Source organism: Lipotes vexillifer, unplaced genomic scaffold (assembly GCF_000442215.2).
Source record: "Lipotes vexillifer unplaced genomic scaffold, Lipotes_vexillifer_v1.1 scaffold636, whole genome shotgun sequence".
Lineage (NCBI taxonomy): Eukaryota > Metazoa > Chordata > Mammalia > Artiodactyla > Lipotidae > Lipotes > Lipotes vexillifer.
The window spans coordinates 1,253,824-1,268,122 of NW_006786547.1; the positions used below are offsets into that span (position 1 = coordinate 1,253,824).

Consider the following 14,299-nt stretch of genomic DNA (forward strand, 5'->3'; position numbering starts at 1 on the left):
CCTGCCACAATGCCCACGGCGGCTACAACTGCGTGTGCGTCAACGGCTGGACAGGCGAGGACTGCAGCGAGAACATTGATGACTGCGCCAGTGCCTCCTGCTTCCACGGTGCCACCTGCCACGACCGCGTGGCCTCCTTCTACTGCGAGTGTCCCCACGGCCGCACGGGTGAGCGCCGACGAGGCGGGTTCTCGCTGCCCTCGCCCAGCGGTGGGCCCCCTTGGGTCAGGGCTCACATGCGTGGCCTCGCGCAGACACACGGACTGCAGCTTTGCGGGGCCCGTGAGGGTGACCCCAAAAGGGGCCTTTCTGGGGTGAAGGGGCTGGCGGGGCTGGGGCATTGCCTGCCATCAGGGCTGCTGGCAGCAAACCTCCCGGGGTGACTCGGGCGTCATGGGACGCTCCACAGGGTCACTAGCAGTGGCACAGTGGGGGGGGGGCCCTCCCTGGGTAGCCAGGTGGGGGTGGACCCCGGCTGTGGGCAGCCCACCTCCCCAGGCCAGGGGGCAGCTCCTCGACTGACCACCGCCGCCCCGTATCCAGGCCTGCTGTGCCACCTCAATGATGCCTGCATCAGCAACCCCTGCAACGAGGGCTCCAACTGCGACACCAACCCCGTCAACGGGAAGGCCATCTGCACCTGCCCCTCGGGCTACACGGGGCCAGCCTGCAGCCAGGACGTGGACGAGTGCTCGCTGGGTACGGGCAGCCGAGGGGACAGCCAGGGCGCTGGGGAACCTGGTGGAAATAGTCTGATGGGGGAGGCGGGCACACCCCAGAGTGTTCTGGAGGCCAGGGCTCCCGGAGCAGCCCCTCACTGCGCCGTGCCCGCCCACTTCCAGGTGCCAACCCCTGTGAGCACGCGGGCAAGTGCATCAACACGCTGGGCTCCTTCGAGTGCCAGTGTCTGCAGGGCTACACTGGCCCACGCTGCGAGATCGATGTCAACGAGTGTGTGTCGAACCCGTGTCAGAACGACGCCACCTGCCTGGACCAGATTGGGGAGTTCCAGTGCATCTGCATGCCCGGTACGCGGCCAGCCTCTCGCCCGACCGTCAGGGGCGCCGCCTGACAGGCCGGGGTGGGGAAGCCGCGTCAAGGCCGACGGACACCAGGGAGCGCCCCGGCCGCATCTCCTCTGCCCCCCGGCCTCCGTGCTCACCCAGGCCGTGGCCCCAGTGGGTATCTGGGGAGACTGAGCCAGACCCGTGGGGCATAGCAGAGAGCAGGCCAGAGCTGGGCAGCTGGGTCAGCCCCGGGGAGCAGGTGTTGGGGGGGCAGGGTGTTCCCTTCCGCATCCCGAGCCCTCAGCTGTGGTGAGGGCCGCCGAGGTGGGTCACGGTCCCCTGCACCCCTTGACCACCCCCTCCCCCCAGGCTACGAGGGTGTGCACTGCGAGGTGAACACGGACGAGTGTGCCAGCAGCCCCTGCCTCCAGAATGGCCGCTGTCTGGACAGGATCAACGAGTTCGTGTGCGAGTGTCCCACAGGTGAGGCTGGCCCCAGCCGCGCCCCCCCCCCCCCCCCCCCACCGCGGGAGCGCCCCGCTGTCCCTGAGGGCTGCCGGGTTGGGTCCCCCAGGGGCTGGGTGGGAGACGGCTGACTTTCACCTTGGGAGTGGGTGGGGTGTTTTCAGGCTTCCCCCAATGGGCAAGGCTGGCTTGGGCAGGGGGTCCTGGCCTCCGACCTTGCTGGGGAGCCCGGGACCCAGAGACCCTCCTTCCTGCTGGCGGGTCCCTGGGAGCAGCAGTGTGCTCACCGACCCCTGAGGGACCTCGACGGGACGAGGTCTAGCCTGCCCTGGCCGCCTGTCTCCGCCAGCCTGCAGTGGACATGATGCCCAGGAGGGGGACTAAGGAGCCTTTGGGGGCCTGAGTCTGTCCCAGGGGAGGGCTGGGGGCTGGGGGACGCCGGGCCCGGGGAGGTGTTGTGGGTCAGAGCCTTGGATCTCCCGAGATGCAAATCAGCTGTTCCAGACACGGAGCCGGGAACCTGATTCTCGGCCCAACGAGGCTGTAGCCATAGCAACTGGAGTCAGTCTGGGGCAGAGGCCCCTGTATGAGGGAGCGGGAGGCGTGTGACCCGAAAGGCAGGAGCTGAAAGGGGCCGAGGAGAGAATAGGGGGTTGGCCCAGCCCCGGCCAAAGCACTCTCAAGGGGCCCTCCCAGGCACTCCCTGCCCTTGGCTGGCTGTGCGGCCGCTGCGCCCATCGCGTCTGACCGCCGTCCCTCTCTCCGGCTGCAGGCTTCACCGGGCACCTGTGCCAGTACGACGTGGACGAGTGTGCAAGCACGCCCTGCAGGAATGGCGCCAAGTGCCTGGACGGGCCCAACACCTACACCTGCGTGTGCACAGCAGGTGCGGGGCCGCCCGACTGCCAGGCTGAGTGGGGGGAGGAAAAGCAGGCGTGTAGGGTCCAGGGAAGGGGAACCGCCGGGAGCTGAGGCTGGGAAGGTGACCCCTCATTCTGGGGCCTCTGGTCCAGGGGCCAAGAGCAAGGTGAGGCTTTGACCTGGGCAGTGGGGGACGTCCCCAGACATCCCCAGTCTCCCCTGGCGGGAGCGCAAGTGGCCCTGGGTTGGCTGGTGGCGTCCTGGGATGGGACGGCCGCGTGCCCGGGGAGCAGCCCCACTTAGCTTCTCAGCCCCCGCCCTGCAGGCTACACAGGGCCCCACTGTGAGGTGGACATTGACGAGTGCGACCCCGACCCCTGTCACTACGGGTCCTGCAAGGACGGCGTTGCCACCTTCACCTGCCTGTGCCGGCCGGGCTACACAGGCCACCACTGCGAGACCAACATCAATGAATGCCACAGCCAGCCCTGCCGCCATGGGGGCACCTGCCAGGACCGCGACAATGCCTACCTCTGCTTCTGCCTCAAGGGGACCACAGGTGCCTGGCCGGGGCTGTGACTGGGGGGCTGGGGGCGGGGCCGGGAACTGACCGCCTCTTGTCTCCCACCGCCAGGCCCCAACTGTGAGATCAACCTGGACGACTGTGCCAGCAACCCCTGTGACTCGGGCACGTGTCTGGACAAGATTGACGGCTATGAGTGTGTATGTGAGCCGGGCTACACAGGTGAGCCGCTCGGGGACCCGCAGGGCTCTGTACCCCCGGCCCTCGCCACGGCCTCGCCTCGGGGGCCCAGGCTGTGCTCACACCTCAGGGTCTCTGGGATGGGCCAAGTCTGGGGACCGTGGGGGCAGGATGGTGTAGGCCGCCCACCGCCCAGGGCCCAGCTGTCAGACCGCCAGCTTTGCCAACGGTGGCAGAGACCACGGAAGGATCGGGGCTCCGGCCGGCACCAGACGGGCATCCCTGAGGCCCTCGTTCCTGGTCAAAGCCGGCCCAGCAGGCCCAGAGCAGAGCCAGGCTCCCGGCACACATGCTGCCCTCCACGGCCCTCTGCCCTGAGGGTGTCCAGGGCGTCCTGAGCCTCAGCCCTCACCGGCCAGCTCGGCCCCTGGGCCCGGGGAGGGGAGTTTGTGTGGGTGGGAGTCTGTGCCTCGGAAGGACCTGGGGAGGGGGTTTCACGGAGGGGGAGACTGAGGCCCCGAGGGCTGGGACCCACTCACCGAGACCCCTCCCACTCTCCCTCCGGGGGGGTGGGCGTGAGTGTCTGAGCCGCCACCCCGTCCCACCGCCTGCAGGGAGCATGTGCCACATCAACATCGATGAGTGCGCGGACAACCCCTGTCACAACGGCGGCACCTGCGAGGATGGCGTCAACGGCTTCACCTGCCGCTGCCCCGAGGGCTACCACGACCCCACCTGCCTGTCCGAGGTCAACGAGTGCAGCAGCAACCCCTGCATCCATGGGGCCTGCCGGGACAGCCTCAACGGGTACGGGGCCGCCCCACACTCTGCATCCTCAGGAGCCCTGCCCCAGGGAGGCGGCCTGCTCGGGGGCTGGCGGCTGGCGGCTGGCGGGCCAGGGAGGGGCAGTCGCGAAGCCCCGGCCTGGCCAGCAGTGGGCCCCGGGCTGAGTGGGTGGGTGCCCCTCAAGAACAGATCTGCCGTTGGTGCCCGGAAATGTGCCGTCGGGCACTCGCTCATCTCCTGGCCTGTGCCCAGCGCTGCCCTGGGCTCTGTGTGCTCACGGGCCACAGTGTGCGCTCGGGAAACACATTTGTGCCGTGGCCGCAGGCAGGGTTTCTGTGACATCGCGCCGTGATGAGATGATTTCTCTGGGCTTTGTCCTGGTTCCTGAAATCACTCAGATCTATAAAAGTGGAAGGAGTGTCTTTTGTTATTTGTCAAAGCCCCTTTCAAGCACACCTGGGGACGAGGCTGGGTGCTGGGGAACCGTGTGATGAGGGGGTTGGATCTTTGAGCCCCACCCGGACCTCCAAGGAGGGGAGAGGGGCTGCAGGGTGTAATCACCAACAGCCAGTGATTTAAATTGGTCACGCCTGTGTGAGGAACCCTCCATAAAAATGCAAAGTGCAGGAGTTCAGAGAGCTTCCGTGTCGGTGAACAGGTGCAGGGGTGGCGGGAGCAGCTCTGAGCCCTTCCCTGTACCTGGCCCTGTGCATCTCTTCCATCGGGCTGTTCCTGAGTTTCACCTTTTATAATAGACCACTAATCTTGTAAGTAAACTGTTTTCCTGAGTTTGTGAGCCATTCTAGCAACAAGGAAGGCGTCTGATTCATAGCTGTTCGCTCAGAGGTACAGGTGACAACCTGGCACCACAGGTTAGAGTCTGACTTGGGGCTGGTCTTGTGGAACCGAGCCCTATCTATGGGGTCTGCGCTGACCCCAGGTAGTTAGTGCCAGAAGTGAACTGTGGGGTACTCAGCTGGTGTCCCCAGAGCTGGAGGATTGCGTGGCGTGGGAAACCCCCCTACGTATGTGGCATCAATATTAGAGTGTAGAGAAGCTTACTTATAGTTTCTGACACCCATTATGTGCCTGACACTGCTCTGTTTAGATGGGGCCATTGACATGGGCAGGGACCCCATGCCCCCGTTTGGCACAGAGAGGGTAAGCACACTGTTTAGGGCCACACAGCGAGTGAATGGTGGAGGGCTTTCTGAACACTTTTCCTGAACTGGGCACTGTCCCCAATCTAGTTTAACAAACCCTCACCACCTTCTTGGGCAAGGTGGGCTATTTAAAGGTGGTTAAAGGACTCAGAGGGTCAGAGCGGACCAGCGCCTCCGTCCAGTCAGATCATAGGAAGGTGGCAGAGCAGGGAGTGCCCCCAGCCTAGGCCCTACCCTCTTGGGCCACACCTGAGCTGCCGTGTGGTCACCTCTGCAGGTACAAGTGTGACTGTGACCCCGGGTGGAGTGGGGCAAACTGTGACATCAACAACAACGAGTGTGAGTCGAACCCCTGCGTCAACGGCGGCACCTGCAAGGACATGACCAGCGGCTACGTGTGCGCGTGCCGGGAAGGCTTCAGTGGTGAGTGGGGTGGGGCTCCTGGTGCAGAGCGGGCCCGCCAGGGCGGCAGCGCGGAGCCAGGACACAGGTCCAGCCACCGTGAGCTGTGGCGGCTCCCTCCCTGGCGGGGGGCGCGGTGTGCAGACCTGGGGTTGACTCCAGGCCCCAGGCTCAGCGCAGGGCCCTTCCTCCACACCAGGTGGGACCTGGCCACAGCACCCAGGGTGACGGCCACACTGACTGCTGTCCCTCCCTCTCCAGGCCCCAACTGCCAGACCAACATCAACGAGTGTGCGTCCAATCCGTGTCTGAACCAGGGCACGTGTATTGATGACGTGGCTGGGTACAAGTGCAACTGCCTCCTGCCTTATGCAGGTGAGGGCGGGGCCTGGAGGTGGGGGTGGGGCCTGGGCCACCCATGGGAGTGGTGCCTGAGGGGTACGCAGTGGCTTCCGGGGCTGGCCTTGTCTGCATTGCTCGGCGGGCGTCCCGAAGGCTCTGCTCTGTACTTGGGCCTGTGGCCACATTCGGGCCTCGCCCTGCAGGTGTCACTGCCAGATGAGCCCACAAAATACCGGGTGCCTGGGAGGAGGTTTTAGTATAAGTAGGTCCCAAGTATTTTATCTGGTGAGGTGGCCCCCTTGGTGGCAGAGCTGGGAGCTGGGCCTGGGCTGTTGGCCTCCACGGCCCAACGTCCATGCTGCCTTGGGCCCCTGGGGGCCAGGCCGCCCTCCCCATCCGCTGGCCGGGCCTGAGGGATTCCTTTGATGGTGGGTCCTCTTTGTGTGGGGAAACAAGGAGCCTTCTGTTCCCGCTGAGAGCGGCGGGAGACTCGTCCCCGAGCGTCTCAGCCTCCGCCACTGGCCTGGCCAAGGGGATCGCGAGATATGGTCCCCTCCTTAGAAAAGACTTGCCAAGTGTTAAAAAATAAAAGTCCACAACGACTAAGGCCACCAGCCCACGGGGAATGGGCAGAGGGTGCTGCCGCTGGGGACGGTTGTGGCCCCCAGCGGTCCTGAGAGGGCCCCGGTGGGCGGGGTGGGGCCCATGACTGTGCTTCTCATGTCATCGGGCGGCCCACGGCCAGAGCAGTGTTTTCTTTCACCAAAAGCTGGGGAGCTGGACTTTCTCTCTTGCACCGGTGAGGAAACTCTCCCCTGGTGGCCGCCCAGGGGCTTCCGCGCCCAGGGCGCACCCGAGTCCCTTTCGGACACGTTGACATCGGGGGTGGAGGGCCGGCGGGGAGGAGCCGGCCTGTGCTGACCTGCTTCCCGTCTGCCCGCTTCCTGCTTCCCTCTGCACAATTGTCGGAAACTCTAGCGAATTTCCTGCCTGCCCGGGTCGCCGTGGAAACCGATAGAAAGAAAGGCCCTGGACAATCACACCCGAGGGCCAGGGAGATAATGGACCACGGGGAAGATAACGCTTCCTCGCGGCCTCAGGACTCAGTCCCATGGGCTGTAAACAGGAAGCCCTACATAGGGCTTTCAGGGAGGAAAAGTCACCCAGTGTGCACGGGGGTCTAGCCAGACTCCCATCCCCGTCCCAGGGGTCCTGACCCCTCACCCACTGCTCCCCTGATAAGTAGCCCGTGCTCGGGGCTGAGGCTGGCACGTCTCCGGCAGTGAGGGCTCGTCCCCTGCTGTCACAGCCTTTGTTCAGTGGCCTTCCGCATTGGGCACTTACTGCCCTTGACACAGAGCCCCTGGATTAGCTCCCAGGCCGCCAGCTCAGTGCAGGGCCCTCTGCTACCAGGAGGTGAGGAGGGGGCGTGAGGCTGGGAGCAGGTCCAAGGCCCCTGTGACGTTGACGGGGGCATCAGTCCCAGCCCAGCCCTTGCTGCTGGCACTTTCGGTGGGGTGAGGCCCAGGCCGTGCCCCACAGCCTGTCGCAGGGCAGGGGATCATCTGGGTTGTGTTCGGGTCCTGACTCAGCCAGGCGCTCACAGGGGTTCCAGTGCCACACCGTATGCCCCACTGCAGGGCAACCAAACGTGCTTTGGTGGTAGAATCACCCGCAGGCGGTGGCCGCAGTGGTCTCTGTCAGGTGGTGCCATGGGCCGTTGACCCTCCGGGCCGGGGCTCCCCGCCTGTGCCTCTTCCCCTCAGGAGCCACGTGCGAGGTGGTACTGGCGCCATGTGCCCCCGGCCCCTGCAGAAACGGCGGCGAGTGCAAGGAGTCTAAGGACTACGAGAGCTTCTCCTGCGCCTGCCCCGTGGGCTGGCAGGGTGAGCCAGCGAGCCCAGGACGTGCTGGGACGGGGAGGGTGGGAGTTCTGGGGAGCTTGGCCATCTGTAGAGCAAGAGGTAGTGAGCTCCCCGTCCTTGGAGAGGAGCCAGCGGGCTGCAGAGCCCTCCCAGCCTTGGACGTCTGCATCCGGCTCGGCCCCACGTTGGGGGACAGCAAGTCAGAGAGCCCCTCCTTCCCGGGACGCCCCGAGAGGACCACCCCGCGGCTGCGGAGGCCCCGCTCCTGGGGGGCAGGGGAGAGTCCTGTGGGGAGGGGGCTGAGCTGACGGCTCCCTCTCCCCCTCCCCCAGGGCAGACCTGCGAGATTGACATCAACGAGTGCGTGAAGAGCCCGTGCCGCGCAGGAGCCTCCTGCCAGAACACCAACGGTGGCTACCGCTGCCACTGCCAGGCCGGCTACACAGGCCGTAACTGCGAGACGGACGTCGATGACTGCCGGCCCAGTGAGTGGCCGGCCAGCTCCGTCCACCTTTGAGATGCTCAGACCTGTTTCCCCAGGGGGGCTCAGGGCAGGGAGCTCGTCGGGGTCGGATGGGAGAGTGGACGGGGCAGCACCCGGGTGCAGGGTTGGCGCTGGCCAGCTGGACCCTCCAGGAGGGCGCCCGGTCAGGGGCCGGAGGAAGTGCTGGGGGGGTGGCTGCTGTTGACCAGCGAGGTGGGTTCTGGAGGCTCTGGAGCCAGGTTGCCAGGCTTCAAGCCCATCCTAGCATCTCCCCACCAGACTCCAGGGCTCCTCCCCCAGGGCCTTGCCTGCCCGGGTCCGGTGTGTCTCTTATTCTTGTTGTGAACCCCTGAGGAGCCAGGCTCTCAGACCCCTGGTTCACATGACCTTGGCATGCAGAGAAGCCGAGTATGTCATCTGGCGTCACTGGCGAGCAGGGAAGACTGACTGCAGCCTTGCTTGGTGTCACTGTTAAGCCCGGGCATTCTCCCCACCCTTGTGGCCTGGGGACCGGGAACACGGGGAGGGGTGTAGACCCCAAGCCCGTGATGCAGCCTCCCGGGTCAGGGGCTCCTGGCCGGACACCGTGGGGGCAGTGCCGGGGTCCCCGCAGCTTCCGTTGCCCTGGCAGCGGGGGTGGTGCCCGCCCATCAGGCCTGCCCTCCCTTCCCCTCCCAGACCCGTGCCACAACGGGGGCTCCTGCACAGACGGCATCAACACGGCCTTCTGCGACTGCCTGCCCGGCTTCCAGGGCGCCTTCTGCGAGGAGGACATCAACGAGTGCGCCAGCAACCCCTGCCGCAATGGCGCCAACTGCACCGACTGCGTGGACAGCTACACCTGTACCTGCCCCGCGGGCTTCAGTGGGATCCACTGTGAGAACAACACGCCTGACTGCACGGAGAGGTGCGTGGGGGCCACGGCTGCCGGTATGGGCGCCGTGCAGGGCGGTCCCAGGCCTTAGGCTGACGTGGGGAGGCAGATGGGCCACAGGGCCACGCAGTGTCTGGCAACCTGCGCACCGAGCACGTGTCTGCCTGGCGGGCACACGGTGCCAGTCGGGTTGACTCAGATGCTGTTCCTCCTGAAAGAGCTATTGTCCCTTGACCCGTGTGACTTAGAAGCAGGAACCCTGGTGGTTTATCCTGAAGAAGTGGCGTCCCTCCTTCTATCAGACCAAGGACCTTGTAACCCATCTAGTTTCCTGATTTGCCTTGGCTGCCAGGAAGCTCAGTGTTGAAGCTCATTCCTGGCTTCTGACATAACTGTCTCCCGTGTTGTCTGTGCGATTGTTTCCCGCCTTTTTTATCTTAACCGCTATATGCCACGTGTGTAATGAAGCTCCTCAACATGAGTTATAAGAAGGCAAAGGAAGGGAGTGTGACATGGTGTGAGAATCTGAGGTCCCTGGTCCTGAGTTGGCGACCTCCTGGGACTCCTGTTGGCTGACCTCAGGGAGGCTGTTCCTGGCCTGTCCCGGCACTCAGACCCCTTCGGCCACACTGATTCGAGGGGGAGACGCCAGCGTGGAGGTGCCTGCTTCGGCAGGGTCCTGCTGCCCCCACCCCTGCTCACCACCGCCCCCCCCTGCTGCCCACCCACCTCCAGCTCCTGCTTCAACGGCGGTACCTGCGTGGACGGCATCAACTCCTTTACCTGCCTGTGTCCGCCAGGCTTCACGGGCAGCTACTGCCAGCACGACGTCAATGAGTGCGACTCTCGACCCTGCCTGCATGGTGGCACCTGCCACGACAGCTATGGCACCTACAAGTGCACCTGCCCACAGGGCTACACTGGCCTCAACTGCCAGGTGAGTCAGAGCCGCAGGGGTGCCCGCCACTCAGCGTCACGGCCGCACCACTGGGTCCCCCTCGCCTCAGCTCCAGCTGGCTTCACTGCCCTGGGGTATGGGTGAGAGGGCCAGGCTCAGGGGGCGGGGGTGGCTCCTGGAGATCTGGGCTGCCAGCCTGGGGCCCTTATCTGGGCTGAGCTGCCAGATAAGGAGTCAGAGGTGAACTTGAACTCAGGCAGCAGAGGTTTACGGAGCGAGAATGAGGACCACTGATCTGGGGGAAGACAGCTAAAAGCCAGTGTTTCCATAGGAAATATGTAAAGGTATTGAAGATTTACGTTCATTGAAGATTTTCACATAAAACTTCAGTTGCGGGCTTCCCTGGTGGCACAGTGGTTGAGAGTCCGCCTGCCGATGCAGGGGACGTGGGTTCGTGCACCGGTCCGGGAGGATCCCACGTGCCGCAGAGCCGCTGGGCCCGTGAGCCATGGCCGCTGAGCCTGCGCGTCCGGAGCCTGTGCTCCGCAGCGGGAGAGGCCACAAAGAGAGGCCCGCGTACCGCAAAAACAAACAAACAAACAAAAAAAGTCAGTTGCAAAAGAGCTGTTTACTTCTTAAGAAAAATCTTCCTTCAAGGAAAAGCAGCTGGGGATTCCCCGGCTGTCCAGTGGTTAGGACTCCGCACTTTCACTGCCAAGGGCGTGAGTTCAATCCCCGGTTGGGGAACTAAGATCCCGTAAGGTGCGTGGCGTGCCCCCTCCCCCCCCCCAAAAAAAGGAAAGGCAGCTGGTGGTCCGGATTCACCGAGGGCCCAGAACAAGAGAGAGAACCGCACCCCAGCCCCTGGTGGTTCCTGAGCAGGGGGGGCCCATGGGCCTCGGGGTCAATTTCTATAGGATGGGGTCACGAGCCACCTTGGGTGAGAGGTTCTGTGGCGCATGTGTGTTCCCCTGCCAGGTGGGATGGGCCCCTTGGGAGTTGGCGGGTGGGGGCATTGTGAGCGAGGCTGCCCCCTGCCGTCCCCAGAACCTCGTGCGCTGGTGTGACTCCTCGCCCTGCAAGAATGGCGGCAGGTGCTGGCAGACCAACGCCTTGTACCGCTGCGAGTGCCACAGCGGCTGGACTGGCCTCTACTGCGACGTGCCCAGCGTCTCCTGTGAGGTGGCCGCATGGCAGCAAGGTAACCGGTCGTGTCCCGACCTGGTCCGGGCTTCCCCACAACCACCGGGTATCTGTCCTCTGAGGTCAGAAGGTTTGCTCTCCGGAGGGGAGCCCAGGCCTCACGCTTCGTCCACCTTGTCCCCTGCAGGCATCAATGTTACCCATCTGTGCCGGAACGGAGGGCTCTGCATGAATGTGGGCAACACGCACCACTGCCACTGCCAAGCGGGCTACACGGGCAGCTACTGCGAGGACCAGGTAGACGAGTGCTCGCCCAGCCCCTGCCAGAATGGGGCCACTTGCACCGACTACCCTGGTGGCTACTCCTGCGAGGTGGGGACCCGTCCCTGGTGAGGGTGTGCGTGTCTGGTATGAGTGTCGTCGAGGGCTGGGCCCTGGGCTGGGAGCCGGTGCAGCAGGGAAGACCAAGCCCATAGACGTGTACAACTTTCAGTCTTATTAAGGGAGGGCTCGGTAATCAGGAAAGACTGCCTGGGGGGGTTGTCCTCTGGGGGGGCACCTGGAAGAGGAAATGGGACGGGGTTTCCCCTCCCCCAGATTTGCCCCAAGGCCCCCACCTCTATGCTAGGGAACCGGGTCTAACATCCACCTTGGCCAGTAAACTGCAGCTTACTGGGGCCCTTCCCGGGGTCTCCATCTGGGTCTGCCAAGCGGGAGGAACCCCCAGCTTCACTGGGCAAGAGGGCAGCTCATGGGGCCCGTCAGCCTGCACAGGGAGTGGGGGGCGCACTTAGCCACGGGCCCGCCCCCTCGCTGTCCCCCTGCAGTGCGTGGCTGGCTACCACGGGGTGAACTGCTCCGAGGAGGTCAACGAGTGTCTGTCCCAGCCGTGCCGGAATGGGGGCACCTGCATCGACCTCACCAACACCTACAAATGCTCCTGCCCCCGGGGCACGCAGGGTAGGCAGGGCCACACCCGGGGAGGGAGCGTGCGGGCCGGTGGCCGGCGTCCATTGCCTGGGCATCCAGGCTCCCTGGTCCTGACCGCTGGCCGAGGGGCACACCTGTGGGAGGACCTGCTGCACGGGGTCTGACGGTGCCTGGGCCTGCAGGCGTGCACTGCGAGATCAACGTGGATGACTGCAACCCCCCCATCGATCCCGTGTCCCGGGGCCCCAGGTGCTTTAACAACGGCACCTGCGTGGACCAGGTGGGCGGCTACAGCTGCACCTGCCCGCCTGGCTTCGTGGGCGAGCGCTGTGAGGGTGATGTCAACGAGTGCCTGTCCAACCCCTGCGACGCCCGCGGCACCCAGAACTGCGTGCAGCGCGTCAACGCCTTCCACTGCGAGTGCCGCGCCGGCCACACCGGTGGGTGCCGCCGGCCGGGGGCAGGGAGCGGTGTCGGGTTGGGGGTCAGCCCCTCACACCTGCTGTCGTCCCCAGGGCGCCGCTGTGAGTCGGTCATCAACGGCTGCAAGGACAGGCCCTGCAAGAATGGGGGCAGCTGTGCCGTGGCCTCCAACACCGCCCGCGGGTTCATCTGCAAATGCCCAGCGGTAGGTACAGCCAGGCAGGCGGTGGGAAGGGCCCTGTGCGGCCAGGAGGGCTCCCTGGTCTGAAGGTGACAGGAGGACGCGCCCGCTTGGCACACCTGGGATACTGAGGTGGCCAGACAACCCTGCCTCCCCCCATCCCACATAAGTGCCGGAGGACAAAGGGTGGCTTGAGTGTCTGGACTCCAACCTCCTTGTTCCCCTCGAGATCGTGTGCTTTGTGTCAATAAACTTTATGTTTAGAGCACTTTTATAGAAAAGTCGTGCCGAAAGAGGGTTTCCACGTACCCCTTCCCTCTACACACCTAGTTTCCCAGTTGTTAGCAACTTGCCCTCACGTGGAACATTGTTACCACTTGCCACCAGCATTAATACATTGTTAAATATCAACGCTGATACGCTGTTAAGTCAAGTCTGCTCTGCTGTGGTGTTTGGGTCTGACACACATGTCATGTCACGTCCACTGTTGCAGGATCTCGTGGGTTTACCGTTGCCCTAAAACTGCCCCACGCTCCCCCCTGTGCTCCCTCTTCCCTTACTCCCAGCTCCTGGGACCCCCCCCCCCCAGCGTTTTATGTTGCCTTTAAAGGGTCCGGCCGCCCGGGGAGAGGGGGATGGGGGATGCAGAGGCAAGGTCAGGCCTGGGCGGGTCCCTGGGCGTCTGGGGAGCTGGCCCAGCCCGACACCCCCTGTGTGGCCCCCTCCCGGCAGGGCTTCGAGGGTGCCACGTGTGAGAACGACGCACGCAGCTGCGGCAGCCTGCGATGCCTGAACGGCGGCACCTGCATCTCGGGCCCGCGCAGCCCCACCTGCCTGTGCCTGGGCCCCTTCACCGGCCCCGAGTGCCAGTTCCCTGTCAGCAGCCCCTGCGTGGGCGGCAACCCCTGCTACAACCAGGGCAGCTGCGAGCCCACGTCCGAGAGGCCCTTCTACCGCTGCCTGTGCCCCGCCAAGTTCAACGGGCTCCTGTGCCATGTCCTGGACTACAGCTTCGGCGGTGGCGTGGGCCTCGACATCCCCCCGCCGCAGATCGAGGAGGCCTGCGAGCTCCCCGGCTGCCGCGAGGAGGCCGGCAACAAGGCCTGCAGCCTTCAGTGCAACAACCACGCCTGCGGCTGGGACGGCGGCGACTGCTCCCTCAACTTCAACGACCCCTGGCAGAACTGCACGCAGTCCCTGCAGTGCTGGAAATACTTTAGCAACGGCCGCTGCGACAGCCAGTGCAACTCGGCCGGCTGCCTCTTCGACGGCTTCGACTGCCAGCGCGCAGAAGGCCAGTGCAAGTAAGGCCCACGGGGACGGCCGCTCTGCACCGCGGGGGCCCCGGGGCTCACGGGGCAGCGCGAGGGAGCCGTCCACTCACGGGCCAGGGGGAGGGCCAGGGCCGCGGGCAGAGGAAGGACCCCGAGCTCGCGGGCAGGGCGGCGGGAGGGCAGGTGCTGGCCGAGGGTCCCCGGGGGCCCGGCGTCGAGGGAGCCCTGAGCGTGCCTCGTGCCCACAGCCCCCTGTACGACCAGTACTGCAAGGACCACTTCAGGGATGGGCACTGCGACCAGGGCTGCAACAGCGCCGAGTGCGAGTGGGACGGGCTGGACTGCGCGGAGCACGTGCCCGAGCGGCTGGCGGCCGGCACGCTGGTGCTGGTGGTGCTGATGCCGCCCGAGCAGCTGCGCAACCACTCCCTGCACTTCCTGCGCGAGCTCAGCCGCCTGCTGCACACGAACGTGGTCTTCAAGCGCGATGCCAGCGGC

General features: G+C 65.1%; 1 protein-coding gene across 1 annotated transcript in view; it reads left to right on the forward strand.

Annotated features, from left to right (window-relative positions):
- Nucleotides 1–14,299, forward strand: part of NOTCH1 (notch receptor 1) — a 47,593-nt gene that overhangs the window by 24,746 nt on the left and 8,548 nt on the right. The window contains exons 7-27 of the mRNA XM_007458973.1: nucleotides 1–168; nucleotides 544–699; nucleotides 843–1,028; nucleotides 1,377–1,490; nucleotides 2,245–2,358; nucleotides 2,659–2,892; nucleotides 2,968–3,078; nucleotides 3,651–3,843; nucleotides 5,263–5,408; nucleotides 5,649–5,762; nucleotides 7,496–7,615; nucleotides 7,927–8,079; nucleotides 8,757–8,985; nucleotides 9,688–9,889; nucleotides 10,898–11,051; nucleotides 11,181–11,365; nucleotides 11,821–11,953; nucleotides 12,106–12,363; nucleotides 12,439–12,551; nucleotides 13,260–13,831; nucleotides 14,050–14,299. The exon at nucleotides 14,050–14,299 is cut by the window's right edge and continues 167 nt beyond it. Of these exons, the coding sequence (XP_007459035.1) occupies nucleotides 1–168; nucleotides 544–699; nucleotides 843–1,028; nucleotides 1,377–1,490; nucleotides 2,245–2,358; nucleotides 2,659–2,892; nucleotides 2,968–3,078; nucleotides 3,651–3,843; nucleotides 5,263–5,408; nucleotides 5,649–5,762; nucleotides 7,496–7,615; nucleotides 7,927–8,079; nucleotides 8,757–8,985; nucleotides 9,688–9,889; nucleotides 10,898–11,051; nucleotides 11,181–11,365; nucleotides 11,821–11,953; nucleotides 12,106–12,363; nucleotides 12,439–12,551; nucleotides 13,260–13,831; nucleotides 14,050–14,299 (3,905 nt within the window). The remainder of the gene's footprint in view (nucleotides 169–543; nucleotides 700–842; nucleotides 1,029–1,376; nucleotides 1,491–2,244; nucleotides 2,359–2,658; nucleotides 2,893–2,967; nucleotides 3,079–3,650; nucleotides 3,844–5,262; nucleotides 5,409–5,648; nucleotides 5,763–7,495; nucleotides 7,616–7,926; nucleotides 8,080–8,756; nucleotides 8,986–9,687; nucleotides 9,890–10,897; nucleotides 11,052–11,180; nucleotides 11,366–11,820; nucleotides 11,954–12,105; nucleotides 12,364–12,438; nucleotides 12,552–13,259; nucleotides 13,832–14,049) is intronic.